At 38.2% G+C, this 20418-nt stretch overlaps 1 protein-coding gene across 3 annotated transcripts in view; it reads right to left on the reverse strand.

Annotated features, from left to right (window-relative positions):
- Positions 1-1620: 1620 nt before the first annotated feature.
- Positions 1621-20418, reverse strand: part of Lrrc49 (leucine rich repeat containing 49) — a 126935-nt gene continuing 108137 nt past the window's right edge. For all 3 annotated transcript variants that reach the window (XM_005393639.2, XM_005393637.2, XM_005393636.2), the window contains 3 exons: positions 18747-18856; positions 10660-10813; positions 1621-2271 (listed from right to left, as the gene is read on the reverse strand). In XM_005393639.2, coding sequence (XP_005393696.1) covers positions 2068-2271; positions 10660-10813; positions 18747-18856 — 468 coding nt within the window. In that variant the 3' untranslated portion in view covers positions 1621-2067. The remainder of the gene's footprint in view (positions 2272-10659; positions 10814-18746; positions 18857-20418) is intronic.

Raw genomic sequence — 20418 nt, forward strand, 5'->3', positions numbered from 1 at the left:
CAGGGAGGTCTGGTCTCAGGAAGAAGACAGACACGACTCCTAGGCCGGCAGCACAAGGCCTGGATGGAGCGCTGGGCAGGCTCACTGCCAGTTCACTGAGGGCGGTGACCTTGGGTTCTTCAAGTTCCCAGAAGGACTGGGGAGGCCTGAGAACGCATGTGACGGTCCAGCGTTTGTGGCAGGGATGGGTTAGGCAAGGAAAGGAGGGAAGCTGGACAGATTATTATTTAAACAGCCAGTCATTTGCAAAGCCCAGAATGAGCAGTGGTTCCTAACTCCTGACACGGCACAGGTTCTTACTTCTTTCCTAGCTACTGGATCTCTACGAGAAAGGTATGCTTGAGTGTCTTCTCAGCACTTCCCTCAAGCTGGGGTCTCATTTCTATACTGAACAATGAACTTCAGGAGAGAGCACCGTGCACCAGCCCGATGAGAAAGGGTCCGTCTTTCAGTTTGGAGAGGCAGAAGGATCATCAAGCAAGGCTCCTATCTCTTTTGTTTTTTTTGGTTTTTGTCTTTTTGAGACAGGGTCTTTCTATGCAGTTCAGGCTGGCCTTGAGCTCACTTTGTAGCCCAGGCTGGTCTCGAACTCGCAATGATCCTCCTGCTTCAGCCTCCAGAATGCTGGGATGACAGGCATGAACCACCAAGCCCAGCTCCTATCTCTTCTTGTTCTACGGCACCAACCCTACAGTTGAACCTGAATCCCAAAGAATAATAATAATCGCCCCATTTACTGGGTGCCCATTGTATGCCAAGCTTTACGAGAATGGCTCGGCACGTACTGTCACTTTGGAGCCTCACAACAACCTTAATGCTTAATGAAGAAGGCAGCGTTATGAGGAGACAGGATGGGATGGGTCATAAATTAATAAGTTGGTAGCTTAAGTGGTAAAAACAGAATGACTTAAAGGGCTGTGATCAGAAAAATTGTATTCACCTGCTAACCTTGAACAGTGCTTCTGCAGGAGGCTGACAGAGCTCTGAAGAATGACCTTTCTAAAGACTGCAGTTAGCAGAGTATTCCTCCTCCTTTCAAGCATCTCCTCGTGGCTTCGCCGTCTTGCATCTTCTCTCGTTTTCCCACATCCTGTGCATCTGCTGACAAAAATCTGAGCAAGTAGGAGAATTCCTCTGACTGACCTGTGAGATTGTTTTGCTAAAGCTGTGTCATTTCTAGCTCAGTAATAGGCTGCACCCACCTTCCTAGTCACCACAAATGAGGCCAAACCTCTGCTCATGGCTTCTTTACCTGTTTGATCTTCAAATGCAATTGTTTGCATCCTTAAGACTTCTGAGGTGCAGGCTTACGTGCACACCTACAAAAAGAGCCACCCGGAAGTCAACAACAGAAAGGAACGCCTCAGAGAAACAGACTTGCTGGTTTGGAACTGCATCCTGTATCCCACTGCCCGCCCCCCCCATCCTCTAACAACAAGCCTTTTCCTCCTGTCCCAGCACCGTCTCATTTCCATATTTTCCACCCACATTGACGCCCAGGACCTCCCGTAGGGCCGAGCCAGCATCCCGAGGAGAACAGGGTCCCGCTCCCACATTGGTGATAGATCTAACAATAAACAACGACATGACAATGCTGACCGCAGTAAGGAAGCAAACACGTTTTTTAAACTAATGTATTCAGTTTATTCTTTACTCATAAAAAAGAGCATATTTTTGGCTTTGAAATCATGACATAAATAAAAAAGCAAACACATGAAAATTATCAACTGAAAGTAGGTATAAGCAACCCATGCTCACCCATCAGCGAATACTGTGTGCTTCGGGCTCCAGCAGTGGCACCAGCCAGCAGAGGCACTGCCAACCTCACACCCGCGCCTCCTTAGTTCCTGGAGGTCGCTTGGCTAAGCTATACAGGAAATGAAAGAGTCCTCCCTTTCTCCTGCTTTCTTTCTTAACTTTTAAATTTGGGACAGTAGGCAGGAATGCTTTGCCGCTACTCTTTCTAGTTTGTAGGATAGCGTTGTCGTTGTTTTAACAGGCTTAACCTGCCTATTTTCAACCTTGAAAAATAAAACTGCCAAAATTGACTACAACAAAGAGCCATCTCTATTTTTGGTCCGTTATCTGCTGCAGGCAGAGCTTCATGTAGGAGTTCTTATTGCGGATTTCTATGACCGCGTCCCTCACAAGTTCAATGAACATCTGCGGCCAAAGTTTCTGCAGAGCTTCATTCTTCATATTGACTTCTGTGGCTTCCTTCATAAGGTCCTCTATGTACATCTTGCAGAATTTCTTTTTTTCTTTTATATCCTATTTGTTAAAAAAGAAAAACTCATATTACTTCATAACTAATCTGAAAGCCAAAGCCACCATTCGATGAACCAGGAAGTAGAAATATTCTATTCTGATCCCTTCTTCCTCTCCCACCCACCGTTTGTTTGCTTGTCTGTTTGTTTGGTTTTTTGGTGTTTTTTTTTTTTTTATTGTTGTTGGTGTTTGTTTTTTGAGACAGGGTCTCGCTATGCAGTTCGGGCTGGCCTTGAGTTCACTCTGTAGCCCAGGCTGGTCTCGAACTTGCAACGATCCTCCTGCCTCAGCCTCCCGAGTGCTGGGATTACAGGTGTGTGCCACCACGCTCGGTACTTCCCCCCCACTCTTCAGAACAGGAATTCTTCACTAGCCACTCATGACAGAGCGCCTTGCTTGAGTCCAGCCAAAGGGAGCTCACTGTGCTCCAGCCACTCCTGCCTCTGATGAACAGCTCTGTTAGAAAATGTGTTTGTTTACTGCCATCCTGGATGGTAACCATTATCTCTCCCATTTTAGTTCAGGTGGCTTAGCTCATATTGTCAGCTGAAAGCACAGTCTCATGGGGTTGTGTGGTTAATGTGTCAGGGTATGGACACTGGTGATTTAAATTGGTACAAAACTTCAAATACTCATACCCTGAATTTACCCTCCAGTATAGAAAAGCGTATAATGGAACATTACACTAACATATGTGGCCCAGGCCATTGGGACAAAGTTGGAGAAAATATACCAGGAAGAAGAGGAAATACACACCAGTGTGGGACCCAGAACGTGGCCTTCTAAAGAAACAGGGCTCCCACTCAACTTCTGGGTCTGGCAATCTGCAAGTGAAAGACCTGGTTCTAAATGCAACAGGGGAAGTTTGGCCCAGAGGATATTTGGGCATTTGGCCCCAATTTTCTAGAGGCTAGAAAGCCATTTTGCTAGAAGTATAGCCCTGTGGTAAAACACTTCACTAGCAGGTGTGAGTTCCTAGATTTGATCCCCATTCCTCCAAAAAAAATCCATTTTGTATAACGCAAGGATATGTATTTTGGCTATTGCTACTTCTGGAGGGTATCAAGTCATGATCATGAGAGGGTCATAATATATGCGGAAAACAACACAACACATCAGATGATCAGAACTGTAAGGAAGAACTTCATGTCAGTGAAGGAGGAAAGAAATAAGAAATGCTAACAAGACAACAGATTTAGGAAAAGGAGCCATTTAAATTTCCAGTGGAAATCCAAATACCCAAATAATTTCAAGGTGAATTAGAGTTAAATTAAAAATTTTACCACTACTGTCATCAAAAGTACACTTCAGAAGATTTGCAATAAGAAAAATGCTTATATTATAACGTTAAGTAAAAAAAGAAAACTCATGGAGTTTTGATAAGGTTTGAGTTAGGAGTGAATATACTTGTCAGGATTCAGTCTCGGCATATAAGAGATTTACACATCAGTATATAAATTTTAGCTCTGATGAGGAAACTGTATCAAATATGGAACCTAATTAATGGGTGCTGAATTATTTAGGGAGAAGCAAACTAATATTGGCAATTATTTTGAAATGAGTTTTAAAAATGTGGACACAGGGATGGATGGAGGGATGGGGAGACACCCGGTATGAGATGGAGCAAGCGTGCTGCGGGTATGATGTTAACAGTGCAATGTAGGTTTTGAGTGTTCACTGCACATCCTTTTGACTTAGCTGTATGCTTGAAATTTGTATGAAAAAGTTAGAAAAGAATGGATAGAAAACCACTTCATATACTGAAGCATATTAAGGCTGGGTTGTGAAACTTTTTTTTTCTATTTTCTATCTTTCTTTTCCCAAATGTTTGCCATTTTTAAGACAAAAAAGTTTTAAATTCCTCACTGATGAATGTCAATTAACGAGTCCATTGTCCTATTTCCCTAGCAGAGGCGTATTTTGGAAATATTCCTCTGATATCTAAGACATATCAAAATAATCACTCAGCGTGCAGGGGTCAGCATGCTGATTTAATGCAGTTCATGTGCGAAAGCAACAGGCCACTGGGTTGACCTAGCCATAAAAATATGAAGAGATTTTGATGATGAGAAATAATAAACACTTCCAGCTGGCTCCTTCTCCGATAAATGTACTTCTTGACTCTAAAACACAGCCTGGGATTCAGTCACCTGTGCTGAGTGAGCTAGCTGATGAGAGCAAGGCTGGCCTCTCCCTTCCAACTCTCAGTCCACCTGGGCTGCGAGGGGCACCCAGAAGGAGTGACACGCCTGAGTCACTGGAAAGCCACAAGCACAGTGAGCAATATTTTACAGCAAGCCATGCCTTTGTCCAAGGGAAAAGCACTACACATACTTAGTGGGAAAAAAAAGTTCCATGAAGACCAGATGAATTTTTATAATAATTTAAGGATAACAAAAGTCAACTTTTAAATGATGCATTTTGTTAAATCATTTATACATAATGCAGGTGACAATAAACATTTTGTAACTGACACAGTATAATTCTGGGAGTTCAAATTTTTCCTGTGATAGTTTCTTCCATTGTTTCTCCATGAACATGTTGATACAGACTTTACACTTGTTGTAATAACCTTTAATTTAGTAATGGTGTTTGAAAGCATTTTTAATTCATTTCCCCTCTCCTCCGAGCCAATTACTGTACATTTCTTCAGAGTGCACCCTATAACTCGTCAGCAGCTGCCAGAACAACTCACCCTGCCTGTCCAAAACGATCTTGTCAAAAGCACAAAGAGATACATGCACTCGTGCCGTGACCTGCTAAGGCATTGCTCTTCCTTGGGTAAGCTTTTTTCCATTCTCAGATGCTTTCACATGCTTATTTCTTTTTATCTCACAATATGACCATGGGTTGGTTCACAAAGCAAGTACTTTACAAGTTCAACACTGATGAGCTGAACTCTATACAGTATTGTTTATATTATTTCTTTGAACTGGAGGTTTGTTATAAAGATGGTCTGGAAAAACTATGGGTCAATGGTGGGATTTGTTATAGAAGCAATTCTAACGACAATGGCCCTTGCTTTAGGATTTAATCTATGTTTTCACTTGAGAAATGGGAAACTTGGTTGAGAGACTTGCTCAGGATTAGATATCTGTTACAAAATGCTTAGAGAAAACTCTAACCTCATTCTTGAGGAACTGGTAGGCCAGTTGGAAGATGGTCTACACACATAAAAAGCCAACAACACAACAAAACCCACTAATATATGCAGAGTGAAATGATCAGCCAGAAAATCTACTCAGCACTCAGAGATAGAGTGCTCTTTGGACTGGGGCAGTCAAGAAGCCTTCAGAAAGTACCACAGAGGACACTGTGAAAGAATCCAAGACCGGCAACAGGAAGGTCTTGCTACTGATGGACTCAGTCAATAATCCACTACAGGACTCTGAATAATTTGCCTGAGTTTCCACTCTTCCTCATCCGTCTATGGGCAGTATTTGATTCTGTAAAATCCCTGGCAGTGCACTGACTCTATGGCCACCTTACCTCTACTCTCAGACAAGTCAGAAGAATAGGAGTATTCCAAAGCAACAGACCTTTAACTTGCATAAACAAAGTCTGCTTAACCTGACTTGTGAGGAACACACCTACATTAACTTTCCCAAGAGAATGAGCACTTTGCGTTGCAGCGATTTAAGTGGTTTTCAAGACATGGAACATAGTGTGAGCGGAGGGTGGTTAAGGGCTTGGGCAGGGTCTCTCAGGTAACGAGTGGGAAACAGGGGCTCAGATCCAAGACTCTTGATCATCAGCCTAGCTAGTGTTCTCTCCAAAATATTAGGTGGCGTCAGTCCTTCCTTTTCCCTCTGCATTTTCTCAGAACAGGAGTCAACATTCCCTGTCTTTACTTGTTCCCTGCTTATTAATTGATCAAACCACTTTAATCAAGACTTTGCTTATATGACTTCATTGAGGTATTTTCCATTAAAAAAAAACTAACGGCCTTGACTGCCACACTAATCAAACTTTCTTCCTTTATAGCTTGTGCCCTTGGAGTGTTAAAAAATCATGTCCTACCTAACCAAGGTCATAAAAATTTTCTCTGATTTTAAAAATAAGAACTTTAAAGTTTTATGTTTCAAACTTGGGCTTGTATTTGATCTGGAGTTAATTTTTTTGTTGTAGATTGTGAATAGGTTCAGTATGTTTTTCTGACTGGATAACTCATTTCCTCACTATCACCTGTTAAACAGTGCTAGTTTGTAATGCTTCCTATATGTGTCTGCACAAGCTTCCCCATGTGCATGGCACAGGTCCAGCTCTCTGTGTTGTCCACAAGTCTTTGTGTTTGTTTTGACATTGCATAATTACAACAGCTTTACAATCATGTTTGATACGTGATAAGGCAAGTTCTCCTTGTCTCTATTCTGGCCTATTTCAGGCCTTTTGCTCTATTTTAGGATCAACTTACTTTAAAAAGCCTCAGCAAAAACATTTTTGGTGTTTTTATTGGGCTAATATTAAATTTTTTTTAATTAACTCAAGGAAAATTGATACATTTTACATGAGGTCAAAATATGGTGATCTTTCTATGTTCTTTGTTAATGTTTTAAAGTTTTCTTTATACAGATCTTTCATATTTATCATTATTTTATGTTAGTCCATTCTGCACGACTATAATGAAAGACTTGAGAGAGATTACTTTATAAAGAAAAAAAGTTTATCTTTGTGCACAGCTCAAGAGGCCCAAGGCTGAGGGCTGCAGCCAGTGATAATGGTTTTGCTGGCAGAGTCCGAGACAGTGCAAGGCACCACATGGTGACAGAGGGGAGTGGATGTCTGTCTGTCTGTCTTTTTCTTTCTCTCCTTCCTGCTGCTTAATTCCACCACATATTCTCTGCCATGATGTTCAGCCTCATCACAAGCCCAGACACAATGGAGCCAGGCAACCTGAACGAAAATAAATCTTTCCTCCTTAAGTTAATTTCCTCAAATATTCTGTCACAGCAATGGAAATGTGACTACCACAATATGTGTCCTTGTCTTGATATTGACTTCAGTGATGTGTTAGTGTTCTACTATTGTGTAAAAAATGACCTCAAACTTGGCAGTTTCAAACAACACCCATCTATTATGGTTTCTCCACATCCGAAATCCAGGTGTGATGTACCTGAAAATATTAAATGAATATTCTAGAAGCACAATTTATAGCTTTTGAATAATCCTTATAATAGTGTTACATTATTCACTTCATGACTAATTATTGTTGGTCGTCTTACTGTGCCTAATTTATAAATTAAACATTATTATAAGTATTTACTTATGTATGGGAAAAGCATATGGGCATGTCAGTTTCAGCACTATCCATGGTTTCACTTGAAAAGTGTTCCCCAAGGACAAGGGGAGGGCTTACTGCGTCTACAAAAATGCAGTTTGCCATGCCACGCCATAGTCCGCTGGTTAGAAGTAAGTTACAGGTCTTACTCACCTGGAGGGGAGGGGCTTAGGAGAGGGCGCGCTTATGTGTGCACCAGGGCTGGGAGTCACAGAGGCCATCTTTGCCTTATACCTCCGAGCAATGCTAAGCTTCCAGAGGTTCCCAACCAAGCATGAGACCTGCTACCCAACTTCTCTGTACTCCATTTGAATGTAAAAATCAAGAATAGGTGTGAAATTGCTTTTCAATGTATACAGAAATGATCATTTTTAACCTTAGATCTATTAATTACATTAAATCTTTCTGGCATTTTTAGAATGAACTGCAATGGCTGTAATGTTTGTCATCCACTTAATGTTCTGCTGTCCTTTGCTCGCTAACATTTTAAAAGGGTGTTTGGGGCCGGGGATATAGCTCAGTGGCATAGCACCAGCCTGGAAAGTGCAAGATCATGAGTTCAATACCTGGTACCAAAAAAAAAAAAGAAGAAGAGTTAAAAGGGTGTTTGTAGTCCTGGGGGGTTTTGGAAACAAAGTTATCCTGCCTATCTTGAAAAACTGGAAAAAATTTTCCTTCTGTCAATACTCGTAAACAATTTAAAATCACTATAACTATCTATTCTTGAAGACTTAGTAGACTTCTCTGGGAAACTGTCTCTGTTTTTCATGCAGCTCTTTAACATGTCTCTAATGGAAATTTGTTCTTTGAGATTCTCTGAATATATATATTATTTATTTGGCTCACACAACCACCTGTATCCAGGAAGAGGGTGCACAATCCTGCCAGCTTGGCTTTCATGTTTCTCCTCTGTCATCACCAGGAAGCCCCTATTGACCAAATAATTATGCTCAGTCTGTTTGATATAGCCCTGTACCTTTCCAACTCCATCTTAACAGTCTACCTCCCACCCTACACTAACAAGGACTTTCTTATAGTTTCCATCACCTTATCTGTGTTATGCCTCTCACTGTTTTATTCATATTGTTTTGTTTACTCCTTTCCCTTTGTTATATAGCTCTATTTTATCCTTTAAGACTTGTACCAGAGAGTATCTTTTCTAGAAAGCCTCCTTTGATCTGGCTTATACAGCCCTCTACTCTCTTGGTCTACTGATTTACAATTATTCCCATCCACGTCTATCTCTTCCACTGTGATGTGAGTTCCATGAGGGCAAAGATGTCTTCTTATGCACTAGTATATTACACACTGTGTACGACAGGTGCACAAAATAATTCTTGAGTCAGTGAAAGCATAAATGTAAAGAGAGCTAAGAAGACATGGAGCTGACATCAAGTATTTGAAGAGATTTATTCTCTATACATATGGAATGTGAATCACCAGAGAAAGTTGCTACTCCTAGTAGATTTAATCTTCAAAAGGGCAAGAATTTCTTCACATTTGGAGTTGTTCGATTATAGATAACTACCTCTCGAAGCATTGATCTTTTTCTTTTTCCCTTTTTTGGAATGTGTGTGTGAGGCTGGGGGGGACGCTGAGGATCAAGCCCAGGGCCTTGGGCATGCTAGGCAAGTGCTCTACCACTGAGCTACAGACCTTGCCATTTCTTTCGCTAGGAGAGTTTCAACCAGAATCGGACAATCTTTTAGGATGCTAAGAAACATTATTGCATTGAGTTTTCAAGTAATTTTTCAAGCTGTAATCCTTAGAGCTCTATGGATTCCAGACATTTCAGGATTGGGAGGGGGTGAAGGGAAAGGAAGAGACTACAAGAAACAATCAAATGAAGCTCTACATCCACTATTCTCCCTACAAACAGCATTTCTACTGTGACACAGTGGGCTTTTAGCTACAATGTGGCTTAATAAATAATTGTACAATTGTTAAAAAAATGAGTAAACCAGTTTTCTGGCCATTTCACTTCTCATATATATATATATATATATATATATATATATATATATATGAAATATAAAGGATTAGATTTCTGTATGAATTTGTTTTTGTGAAATAGGATTTTGCTATGTAATTTGGGCTGGTCTTGAACTCATTATGTAGACCAGGGTGGCCTCCAACTTGCAGTGATCTTCCTGCCTCAGCCTCCTGAGTGCTGGGATTACAGATATGTACCACCTATATGCATGTATATGCCCCCACACATAAATATATATACATATCTGTGTGAGGAGATGTATCTTTATTTCTGTCTTTGGGGATATATGTATATAGGTGGAGAAGTATTTAGCTCTTTCGCTTGGTATTCCTTGATCATTATACCTAAACATAGCTTGTGTGAGGAGATATGTAGATACAGCTACATCTGTAGTAGGTATACCTCCTCATACAGCCCCTTGCACAGAAGTTATAGATGCCCAACAAACGTATCTGCACTTTGGTCCTGCAAAAATCTTTTGAAGAATCTTAACACTCTGATTATTTTAGATGCTTGGTTTCTTCAGCTTTCCTATGAGCCCTACCAAGGTGTGCACTGCAGGGTTTTCATCTCTGTCACTCCTGCAGCATCATAATACTGTATCACCCCAACAAACCTCTAAACACATAAAGAACTACAAAGGGCTGGCTCCAGTTTTCCTGGTTAGCTAGCTCTACTGGGAACAAAAGAGGTTATATTACACGATTAAGAACACAGAAGTTCATGGAATAGAATGGAAGACATGAATTAAAACCTCAAGAGTCCACAATGAGGTAACAAAAATGGAGATTTTGCTGTATCTTCTGCTGGTTTGATAGGGGCCAGTCAGGTACCCACACACAACTTTATCTCTTTTCTTAATCCGGATACAGCAGAATCCTTGGTCCTACCTTGGCCTAAAGTTTTGGTACAGATTTCTTTTCAACATCTTTTCCCATTGAAAGAAAGACACTGAAACCATAGCTCTTCTTCATCTCCCAGTTCTATTTTTTCCTAGTTCCTTGGTATATACTGTTCCCAGCTCTATAGGGAAGAAGGGCAATAGGTACAACCCCATAAGTCCCAAGCTGTGTAGGAAATATATGGGTACTAGAGGTTCCAAAGATGAATGGTATTTTACCTCTAACTTTTCATTATAAAATTCCCTTGTGGTATAATTTAGTGTAGCACGATTTGTGTTTTCTCCTACAAGTCTTTTGCTGTCATTATTTTCCTCATTGACAATACCAGGTTTTTTCCCTTTGGTTTCTAGTAGATACCGGAATTGCTTTTTCCTGCAGAAAAATAGTGAAGAGAGTTAGAAAATTATTTATCTGATTTATTAAAATATATCCATTTTTAAACTTCAGAGGGGAGCATATGCCCTTTTGAACAAAATTTATTATTTAAGCTCAGTTTGGTATCCCAATTTTTCTAATTAAGCTATTCAACTCAAATTCTTTTGTTCTATAATTATCAGTCATCAATATAAACATGCCTGAAGCATTTCCAAAATAAAACAAAAACCTCTGCCTCAATAAACATCAATACAAAAATTAAATAATTAGAGCACAAAAGAACCAATCAAAGAGGTAGTGGACTAAACTTTCAAAGTCTTTACATCCTATAAAATATGTTAATCACCTCTTATAAATCACACAAATGGTTCGTAATTCCATTATTCAGCTTCATAGCCTTGTTCACAGCCAGAAAATGGAATGGGATACTTCCTTAACTTTAGGCAAAAGCCAAATGAAAAACCAAAATTCTCCAGCTGTCAGCATATCCCTCAAGAACTAGTAGGTGGGTTAGCAGGGACGTTGGATGCCTCTGGCGAGCTTGGAGGGCACATAAACTGTGCTCATGCTGCCGCTTCAGTGCCATCAGCGCAGATATCCTGCATGAAAGCCAATTTCTGGTTCTCACCACTTACCGTATCTCTTAATCAAGAGATATTGCTACTTCACTGGGAACTGAAGATTGGGAGTAAAGAAGGCACTTTTAAAACTTCTTGTTTGCATTTAAAAGGATAACAATTATTTTAGAAATTTGGAGAAGCACAAGATTTGGTAAAAGGTGAAAGATTTATATGATCTGAAGAGAAACCAGAGTACAAAATTTGGAAACTATAAAGAAATATATAAAAATCACCCACCAGGCTATAGCTCATAAATCTATATAAATCTATAGTATTATCCACATTTGATATATATTTTTGAGCAAGCTTTTCCCATAAATTGTAGAAAAGGTAAGATTATGCTAAACATTCTAATTTATACACTGTTTTTACTGAATATTACGTGATAAACATTTTCTAGGCCATTAAAAATTATAATTTCTTTTTTTTTTTTCCCCCTGGTACCGGGAATCGAACTCATGACCTCGCGTTTGCCAGGCAGACGCTATGCGACTGAGCTAAACCCCCAGCCCCCAAAATTATAATTTCAAAGAATGAATAAAAGTCAACTGGAATATAGATCACAATTTATCTAATCGGTCCTTGCTAACAAATATTTAAGTAATATAATTTTCTTGCTTTTGTAAAGAAAAAAGTGAGTTGTATATTTTATTTGTATTTTTTTTTTACTGAGTTTTAAATCACAGAGCAATCCTATACACATTTTATATCACCTTTATTAGTCTTTTCAAATAATCAACTTGCCATTAATTCTGTTTGAACACTATTTTCTTTAACTTTCTTCAGGACTACTTTGCTGTTCTTTCTCTAATTTTGTGAAATACATTTTTAGCTCATTAATTTTCAGCCTTTATTCTTTTCTATTAAATCTAACTCAAGACTATACTTAGCCCTGCTGCAGCAATTCTGCAAAATTTGAAAGCTTGTATTTTATTCTACGTCAGTACAGGTGGCTTCAAATGCCCATTTTGAATGTCTCTGACCTGTAGATTATTTGGAAATGTGCTCCTTGATTTCCCAAAATATCAGGAAATATTTATCTTTTTATTAAAATTGGGTTAATTTTAATTGCTTTTTAAAGTTTTTATTTTTTGTGGTCTGGGGATTGAACTACAGCTTTTACACTGAACTACATCCACAGCCTTTTACCAAAAAAAATTTTTTTTTCTTTTTTTGAGACAGGGTCACTAACTTGTTAAGTTGCCCAAGGCTGGGCTTGAATCTGCAACTTTCTTGCCTCAGTGCTTCAGAGTACTAGAACTACAGGGATGTGCCATCATACCCCACTTTACACTGCATGTTGAACAGACAATATGCTCCATATGATCTTAATTCCTTGCGATCTATTGACATTCACCATCTGGGTGTATTTGGTCAACTTTAGTACATGTCCTATGAATGCTTGAAAACAGTGTGTGTTCTGTAGTTATTTTGGACAAAGTTTTCAGAATGTCTATTAGGTTGAATGTGTTATCATGTTATATAAGTATGTTACATCCTTTTCCTCTCCTCAGAAGTGATTAAAACTTCTGTGAATTGTGTGTTATAATTCTGTCAATTTTGGAGTTACAAGTTTCTAAGGCTACGCTAACAGATGCGTACATTTTGAAGTGATCCTCTTTTGTTTCTAGTGATGTCTTTGAACCCTGAAGTTCTTTTAGTCTTCAGCAGCTACTATTTTTCAATTTGGGTAAGATTGATGTTTATCCTCTCCTGTTTCTTACTTGCAAATTTTATGTGACTTTATGTTTCAGATGCATCTCTTATAAATAACATGTAGTTTTATTCTACCTGACAACCTTTAGATTTTAATCAGAACAATAGTATGCAGCCATGTGCCATGTAACGCCATTCTGGTCAGTGACAGAGTGCATACAGGATGGTGGTCTCAGAAGACTGCATCACCTAGGGACAGAATTGCCGAACAAAGTGCCTCTCAGACCCGAATCCCATCATGAAGGAATGCATGACTGTGTTTATCATTTTAGTAGCTTGATGAGGTCATGTTACAATTTCCTTAAATGTTTGTCCTCTAGACTGAGATTTCATATTCCTGGGCTGCTCCGTATTACCCTGTGCCTTGTTTTGACCCAGAGAATGTAGCTGAGGACTGTATGTCTGTTTGTAGCACAGGCTTCAGTAGGCCTTGCGTATTTCTACTCTCTCTGAACCAAGCTTTCTCTGCCATGAGAAAAAAACCCAGGAGGAGGATGGGAGCCCATGGGGAGCAGAGACGAGTCGTCCCTTCCTAGACAAAGTTACATCCAGCCAGCCCCCAGACAAGTGTGAGAGCCCAGGTTGGACCAGCAGAGCTCCCACCCAAGCCAGCAGTGACTGCAGACGCAGGAGGACCCCAACAGAGTGTGGATGTCCCACCCAGATAACTCGCAGACTCAGAGAAAGAAACACTTCTTGTTCTACAGCAGTGAGTTTTGAGGTGTTGGTTACCTAACAATAGCAAAGTGATAGAAAAATAACTGCTTAGGTAGCACTACTTAGGCCTAATCTACTATTGTGGTGTTTATATTTAATTCACATACTCTACGTCTCTTTTCTCTTTGTCTTTTTACCTTGTTCTCCTCCCTCTTAACAGTTTAGAAGGTAGACGTACTTGTTTACTCTTGGTTTACCATAGAAGTTATAATTTGAACTCTTACTAACATTTATGCCTTCCTAATACTATAGGATTGATTTTAGTTCTTTATTTGGAAACTTCATACCATGTTATTATTGCTGCTTTATGCTGTCAATGTTCATTTAGTTTTATCTAACATATCTGATATACTTTCCTTGTTATCTAGCTCTCTTGTATTTCAGCTCTTCTAACTGGGATCACCATTCCACCTTAATTACAAGCTTTCTAATTTGCTATAGTATAGGAATAGTAATGAGAACTCTCCTAGCTTTTGTTTCCATTATTTTTTTTCAAAAGGTCTTTATCACATCTTCATTCTTTAAAACATTTTTCTATATACAGAATATTAAGTTGGTATCTAATTTCCTTCCTATCCTTGAACATAGCACTATTCATTATCTTGTTCTTTTGGCCTCCACTACCGCTGTGATAAAGTCAATTGCTGGGCTGCACTTGTTTGAAGATAGTCTCTCTTTTCCTAGTTGCTGAAAAACTTTTCACTTCATATTTAGTGTTTTGTAGTTTCACTGTGATGTGGCCATTATGGATTTCTATTTACCCCATTTAGGATTTGTTGGATTTATTTAATTTGTAAATTAGTATGTTTTGTCAGTTCTGAAAGAAAAATGTTGCCATTGCCTCTTCAAATATTGTCTCTATGCCATGCCCTTTAGCGTGTTTTTTGAAACTCAAAACAAACAGATGTTAAGCCATCTATCTCCGTCTGCTCTCCAAATTTCTTAGTCACTTTCCCACATGTTATCTTCTTTTGTTTTTGCATTGCAGCTGGAAACTTTCCCCTAGTATATCTCCCAGTTCATCAAATCTCTTTTCAAGGGTTCCTAATCAGCTGTTAGAACTTCTCATTCATTTTAACATTTATTATATTTTTCCTGTAGGTACTTTCCCTTGGTTTTCTCTCAGACTGGCTGGATCACTTAAAATTTTTTTTATTCTCTCCTGATTTTTTCAAGCTTATGATTTATTTCATAAAATATAGGAGGCACAGTCAGGTTATCATCTATGAGTTATATATCCAGTCTTCCTGGGTCTCTTCCTATAGTGTCTTTTTTCTGCTTTTATCTATAGGGATGCCATATTTCCTTTTGTGGCTAGTTACTTATCGTTCTTCATGTGTGTGTGTGTGTGTGTGTGTGTGTGTGTATGTGTGTGTGTGTGAGTAGAGACTGAACCCAGGATCTCTGTACTGAATGACATCTCCAGCCCTTTATTTATGTTTTATTTTGAGACATAGTCTTGCTCAGTCACTAGGTTGCCCACACTGGGCTTGAACTTTTGATCCTGCCTCAGCCTCCCAGTGTGCTGGGATGACAGGCATGTGCCATCACATGGGGCTACCAGTATTCTTAACCATTATCCACGGGCAGTCTATGAAACTGTATGAAAGTGCTTTCCTCCCGAGATATGTAGATATCCACATATCTAGAAATAGTAATGTTTAAAATTTGATTTTAAATTACCTAAGTGTTACAAATTCAGGCTGCAGATCTTGAGGGCTGTCTTTTGTTTCTGTCTTCTCAGGGACCACTTTCTCCTTTTCTAATCACAAAGGCAGCTTCCCTTAGGAAATCCTGACAGTAGGGGCAGACGTAGGCTTGGTTCTGACACGCCTTTATGCTATGGCATAGCCCCTGGGTGAACCTTGGGAAGATTTCAATTCACATTCAGCACTTTAGATGGGGTCCTGGGCTTTGGTTGCCATCATTCTTGCTGTGTGAGGGTAGCAAAATAAAAACTTGTTTCCCTGAAATGCCTCCAGGCTAAACCCAACCTCTGTGATATTATGAAATATATACCAGTTCTTCCTTCTCCCTCCCTTCTCACCTTCCTTCTTCCCTTCCTCCTGCCTTCCTTCCCTCCCTCCTTCCTTCCTTCCTCCTACTCCCCGCCCCGTTTCATGGCAAAAACTCCTGAACATTAGAAATTGCAAAAGTGATGAGTCTTTCTATGCTAATGAGATGAGAGGGGACTTCCGTTTCCGGGTAGGTGCAGAATGGGTACTGGTCACCAGGAAGCCCAAGCAGGCACTAGGAGAGGGTTGATGTGTCCATCTGTGTCTTATCTGCCCTCATTGCTCCATCTCCTGATTAATTCTAATAGTTTAGCATTCAGATTATCTGAAAAGTAAAGTTTTGCTTTTAATGGTCACTTATTCTATTTTCAATTTCTTACTTCTTTAAAAGTTATTGTTACCTTCATGAATATCTTCTATTTTCTTCTCCTTTTTTTCCTTTTAGTTTCTTGCAGTGTACTTTTGTACTTTTGTACTTTTCTTCTTTCATTCCTTTCTAATCTTTCTTGGTTTCTAACAAGTATGTTAAAGATGTATAATTTCTTCTCAGTACAGTTTTAGCTACATCCAAGAGGTTTTGACATATAGTATACTAGTTCTCCAATACATTTTTAAATAATTTATTATTTCAACTTTAATTTCCTCTTTAATTAAAAAAGTTAAAGATTTTTAAAAGTTCTTTAAGAAAAAAGGAATACAAAGAAAGAACAAAAACCAAAACAGAAAGCTGGGTTTAGTGGTACATGCCTATAATTCCAGCACTCAGGGGGCTGAGACAGGAGGATCACTTCAAGTTCAAGGCCAGTCTGGGCTACATCGTGAGTCCAAGGCCAACCTGAACTGCATAGGACAGTGTCTCAAAAACAAAACAAAAAAACCCAAAAAACAGAAATACCAAAACAGAACAAAACCTAAAAAGAGAATTCAAGAAGTATACAGAGTAAAAAGTGAATATCTCTACACTTTCATATCTTAGTATTCCCTATTCAATACTTAGAAGATTTTTTTAAAAATCAAACATATTTAAATTGCACAGGCATATCTCTGAAACATATATCCCATTTCTCACAACTGAAGTATATTATATAGTTATTCTATACCTTGTATTTTTACTTTCTGAGAGACATTTTTTTTAAAATGAGAGTTTGATATAAGAGCATTTAATTACTTTTACAGCTCCAAGTCATTAGTCTTGTATGGATGGACATTTAATGAGGTTTTTGTACTTTTCTTATTATAAATATTGGCTGCAACAAAACTCTTGGACACAAATACTTGGGCTCATATAAAAAAATTATTCATAGAACAAATTCCTTCCAGTGAAATTGCTTGGTTAAAAGGGACGTACATTTTAAATTTGTTAGATATTGCCAAATTGCCATAAAAAATAACTGCAGAACTATCATTACCACCAACAGTGTAAGAACCATGTTGTATATCACCAAGCTTAAAGTCTTTCTCCATAGTTATACATTATTTTAAAATTTGCACTTTTATAGCTTTGACTAAGGTCAAATGGCCTCTTTGTAAAGTTTGGAGGCACTGGTATTTTGTTTTCTGCAGACTAGCTTATCTTGCTTTGTCATTCCAATTCCAACTGAATACTGTTTTTGGCTATCCTAACAGTTGAACTCCGGGCCTCCCCCATGCTAAGGACTGCAAGACACCCACAGCCCCTAATTCATTATTTTCTAATTTTATGATATTATAATCAGAAAATGTGTTCTTTGGAATACAAGGAGATTTTCTTTGAGTTTAATATATGTTCACTTTTATCAACATGTAATAGGTGCTTAATTATATATATCTATATATCTATGTTTTTTTTCCTGAACTGGCCATAAAGTTTTGGGAATAAGATTTTAAGTATTTATTTGATACAGTATATTATTTAAATACTTCATATTCTTTCTTATTTTTGTTTATTTGATCCAATTGATTGAAAAATTATATTAATGTCTACCACAAAAACTGATTCAGTCAATACATATTTCTATTTGTTGTTATATTTAAAAGCTGTCCTCTTGGTTACATTGCTTCACAGCTATTGGTAGATTGTCATTTTCAGTGTTTCTGAACTGCATTAATATTGTCACTAATATTAATTTTCCCATGTTTGTTTATTGTTGGCATTGTCCCATTACATATTTTCCATCTCTTTGTTTTCAACCTTTAGGGTTTCTCAAAAACAAGTAACTTAATTTTTAACCTAATCTGAGTTATTATCTATTCATGAGAGAATTTCATCCATTAATATTTATACAACTCACAAGCTATTTTTCTTCCTTTCCTGTTCTGTTTTGTGTTGATTAGGATTATTTTTTCCTTTTCTCTTGGTAATTTAGAAAATAAATTTAATTTTCTTTTCTAATGGGAGCTCTTAAAATTTTAATATATACAGCTAAACATGCATTTTTCCATCAATTTTGTTAATTTGCTTTAGTCTAAAATGTACATACCTTTTAACTAAGCAATTTCACTGGAAGGAATATGTTCTATGGATAATTTTTTTACATGAGCCCAAATATTTGTGTCCAAGAATTTTTGTTGCAGCCCGTATTTATAATAACAAAAGACTTTTTTAAAGAAACCCTATATCTTCTTAAATTAGAATGTTACAGGTTATATTTTAATTATTTATGGTATAGCTTTAATTTATTCGACTACAAACCACAGGAAAACGAGGACTTTCTCTTATTCATCTTATTCCTCTTTCTCTTATTCCCTAACCTTTAAATAGGCTCAGCCTTAAAATAAGTCTAAGATATATGTCTATAGGATGAGCCAGTGGCACAGTTAAGAGCTATATGGTTTATTCCTTTTTCTAGTGTAAGAGTAATCAATAAAACCTATAAAAATTACCTGGCATCCCCTAGAATTGAAATCAGACGATACTGAGGTAACTCGGAGGACGCTACATGTGCCAGGATCCCAAAGAGCCTTTCAGCCATTATCATATCGTTCTGGGTCACCTGAAGAGAAGCAATGGAGAGGGCTCAGAAATGACAGCATTTCTTAGCTCGATGAAGTATTCTTTTAGCTGAGGAAAGCACATTTTCTTGGTCTGTAGGGAGAGGGTTTTCATTGCGGTTTCTCCTTCTTCCTTGAGCCTAACCAGAATGAGGATGTACAGTATAAAACACGGCTGCCGGAAGTCGAGAGGGGCGTACGTGTGATGAGTTTGCTCTGACCTATCCGCTGTGTTTCCTGAGAATTATGCTTGAGGCACCTTATATTCTTAAAGACTTTTCTTTTAAGAAACCCTATACTTTCTTAAATTAGAATGTTACAGAGGGGAAACTTCCATAGTGTCGACAGGGGGGACTGATTTTAACGAAGCATCCAAGGTAAACCAGGGTGTTGTCCATAGCTTTTTCCTCAAGAGAAGGAATTCTTACTGGGTTAGCGAGGATGCTCCAGTTCATTCTAAATTTATGGCAGTTCTCTCCCCACAAAGAATAACTCATCACAAGCATACCCTGTGAAGGTCCACTCCTACAGAAACCAACGAAGTACTAAAGGGACTTGGATTAATATCTGGCCATATTTTATTTATAGAATAGGAGTGCTTGCAGTTTAAGTAGCATCAATTTGTCTGCACTCTATAGTTCATAAGGGCCATTTTACTCCCTATGGAACATTCGGCAATATCTGGAGATATTTTGCTTACCACAACTGGCGCAGGGGTGCTGGTGGCATCTAGTGTGTAGTGACCAGGGATGTTGTAAACACCCTACAGATCCATAACTTACAAATACATAACTTTATCTGGCTCAGAATGTCAACTGGAGCCAAGGTCGAGAAACCCTCATAAAGTCAAATTTTGGATCTTTTGAAAATTCATTCTTAACTTTACCTGTAACATTCTTCACAGGCATCTTTTTGAAAAATCAGCACACAGCCATAAACATTTTATATAGATGAATCACTGCAGACTGACTCCCTTCGTGACCGTGGACCTTCATAATTAATGCGGCTGCCGCTCCCTTAACCCTGTTCCCGCTAGCCAAGTAGTTTGGTCCAATATAGTCACCTAGTGGCCAGTGTAGGTCACTGCGCCATCTTTTCTTCATGTTCATAATTGATTTTAATTCCACCTTAAGCAATATTATTTTCTCTTTTATAAAGAGAAATAGAAATGTACAGTACATTACTACATAATCAAAAATTATATGACCAGTTATATTTTAGATCTTTCAATAAAATAACAAATATTCCTAGCATCGGCATTTAAAAAAAATTAAGTCAGAATAAATTACATGGGTCCTAAGTCTGCTCTCTCTCTCTCTATTTTTCCCTTTCTACTTTCTTTCTTTTCTGCTTTCCCTCATCCCAGTTGTTCCTTCCCTTTGAGCAATTTATTTCCCTTTCACAATATCTAGTGTTAAAAATAACAATATGTAATATAACAACCATTGTTAACTCCTATCATCTTGTTTTGAAATCTTATCATTTTTGTTTTTGTGTTGTTTTGTTTTTGTCTTTATTGTTGTTATTTTGTTATCATTCTTTTCTCTTTAAAATAAATAAAAAA

This window comes from Chinchilla lanigera, unplaced genomic scaffold (assembly GCF_000276665.1).
Source record: "Chinchilla lanigera isolate Chin_1 unplaced genomic scaffold, ChiLan1.0 scaffold00049, whole genome shotgun sequence".
NCBI classification, from domain to species: Eukaryota; Metazoa; Chordata; class Mammalia; order Rodentia; family Chinchillidae; genus Chinchilla; species Chinchilla lanigera.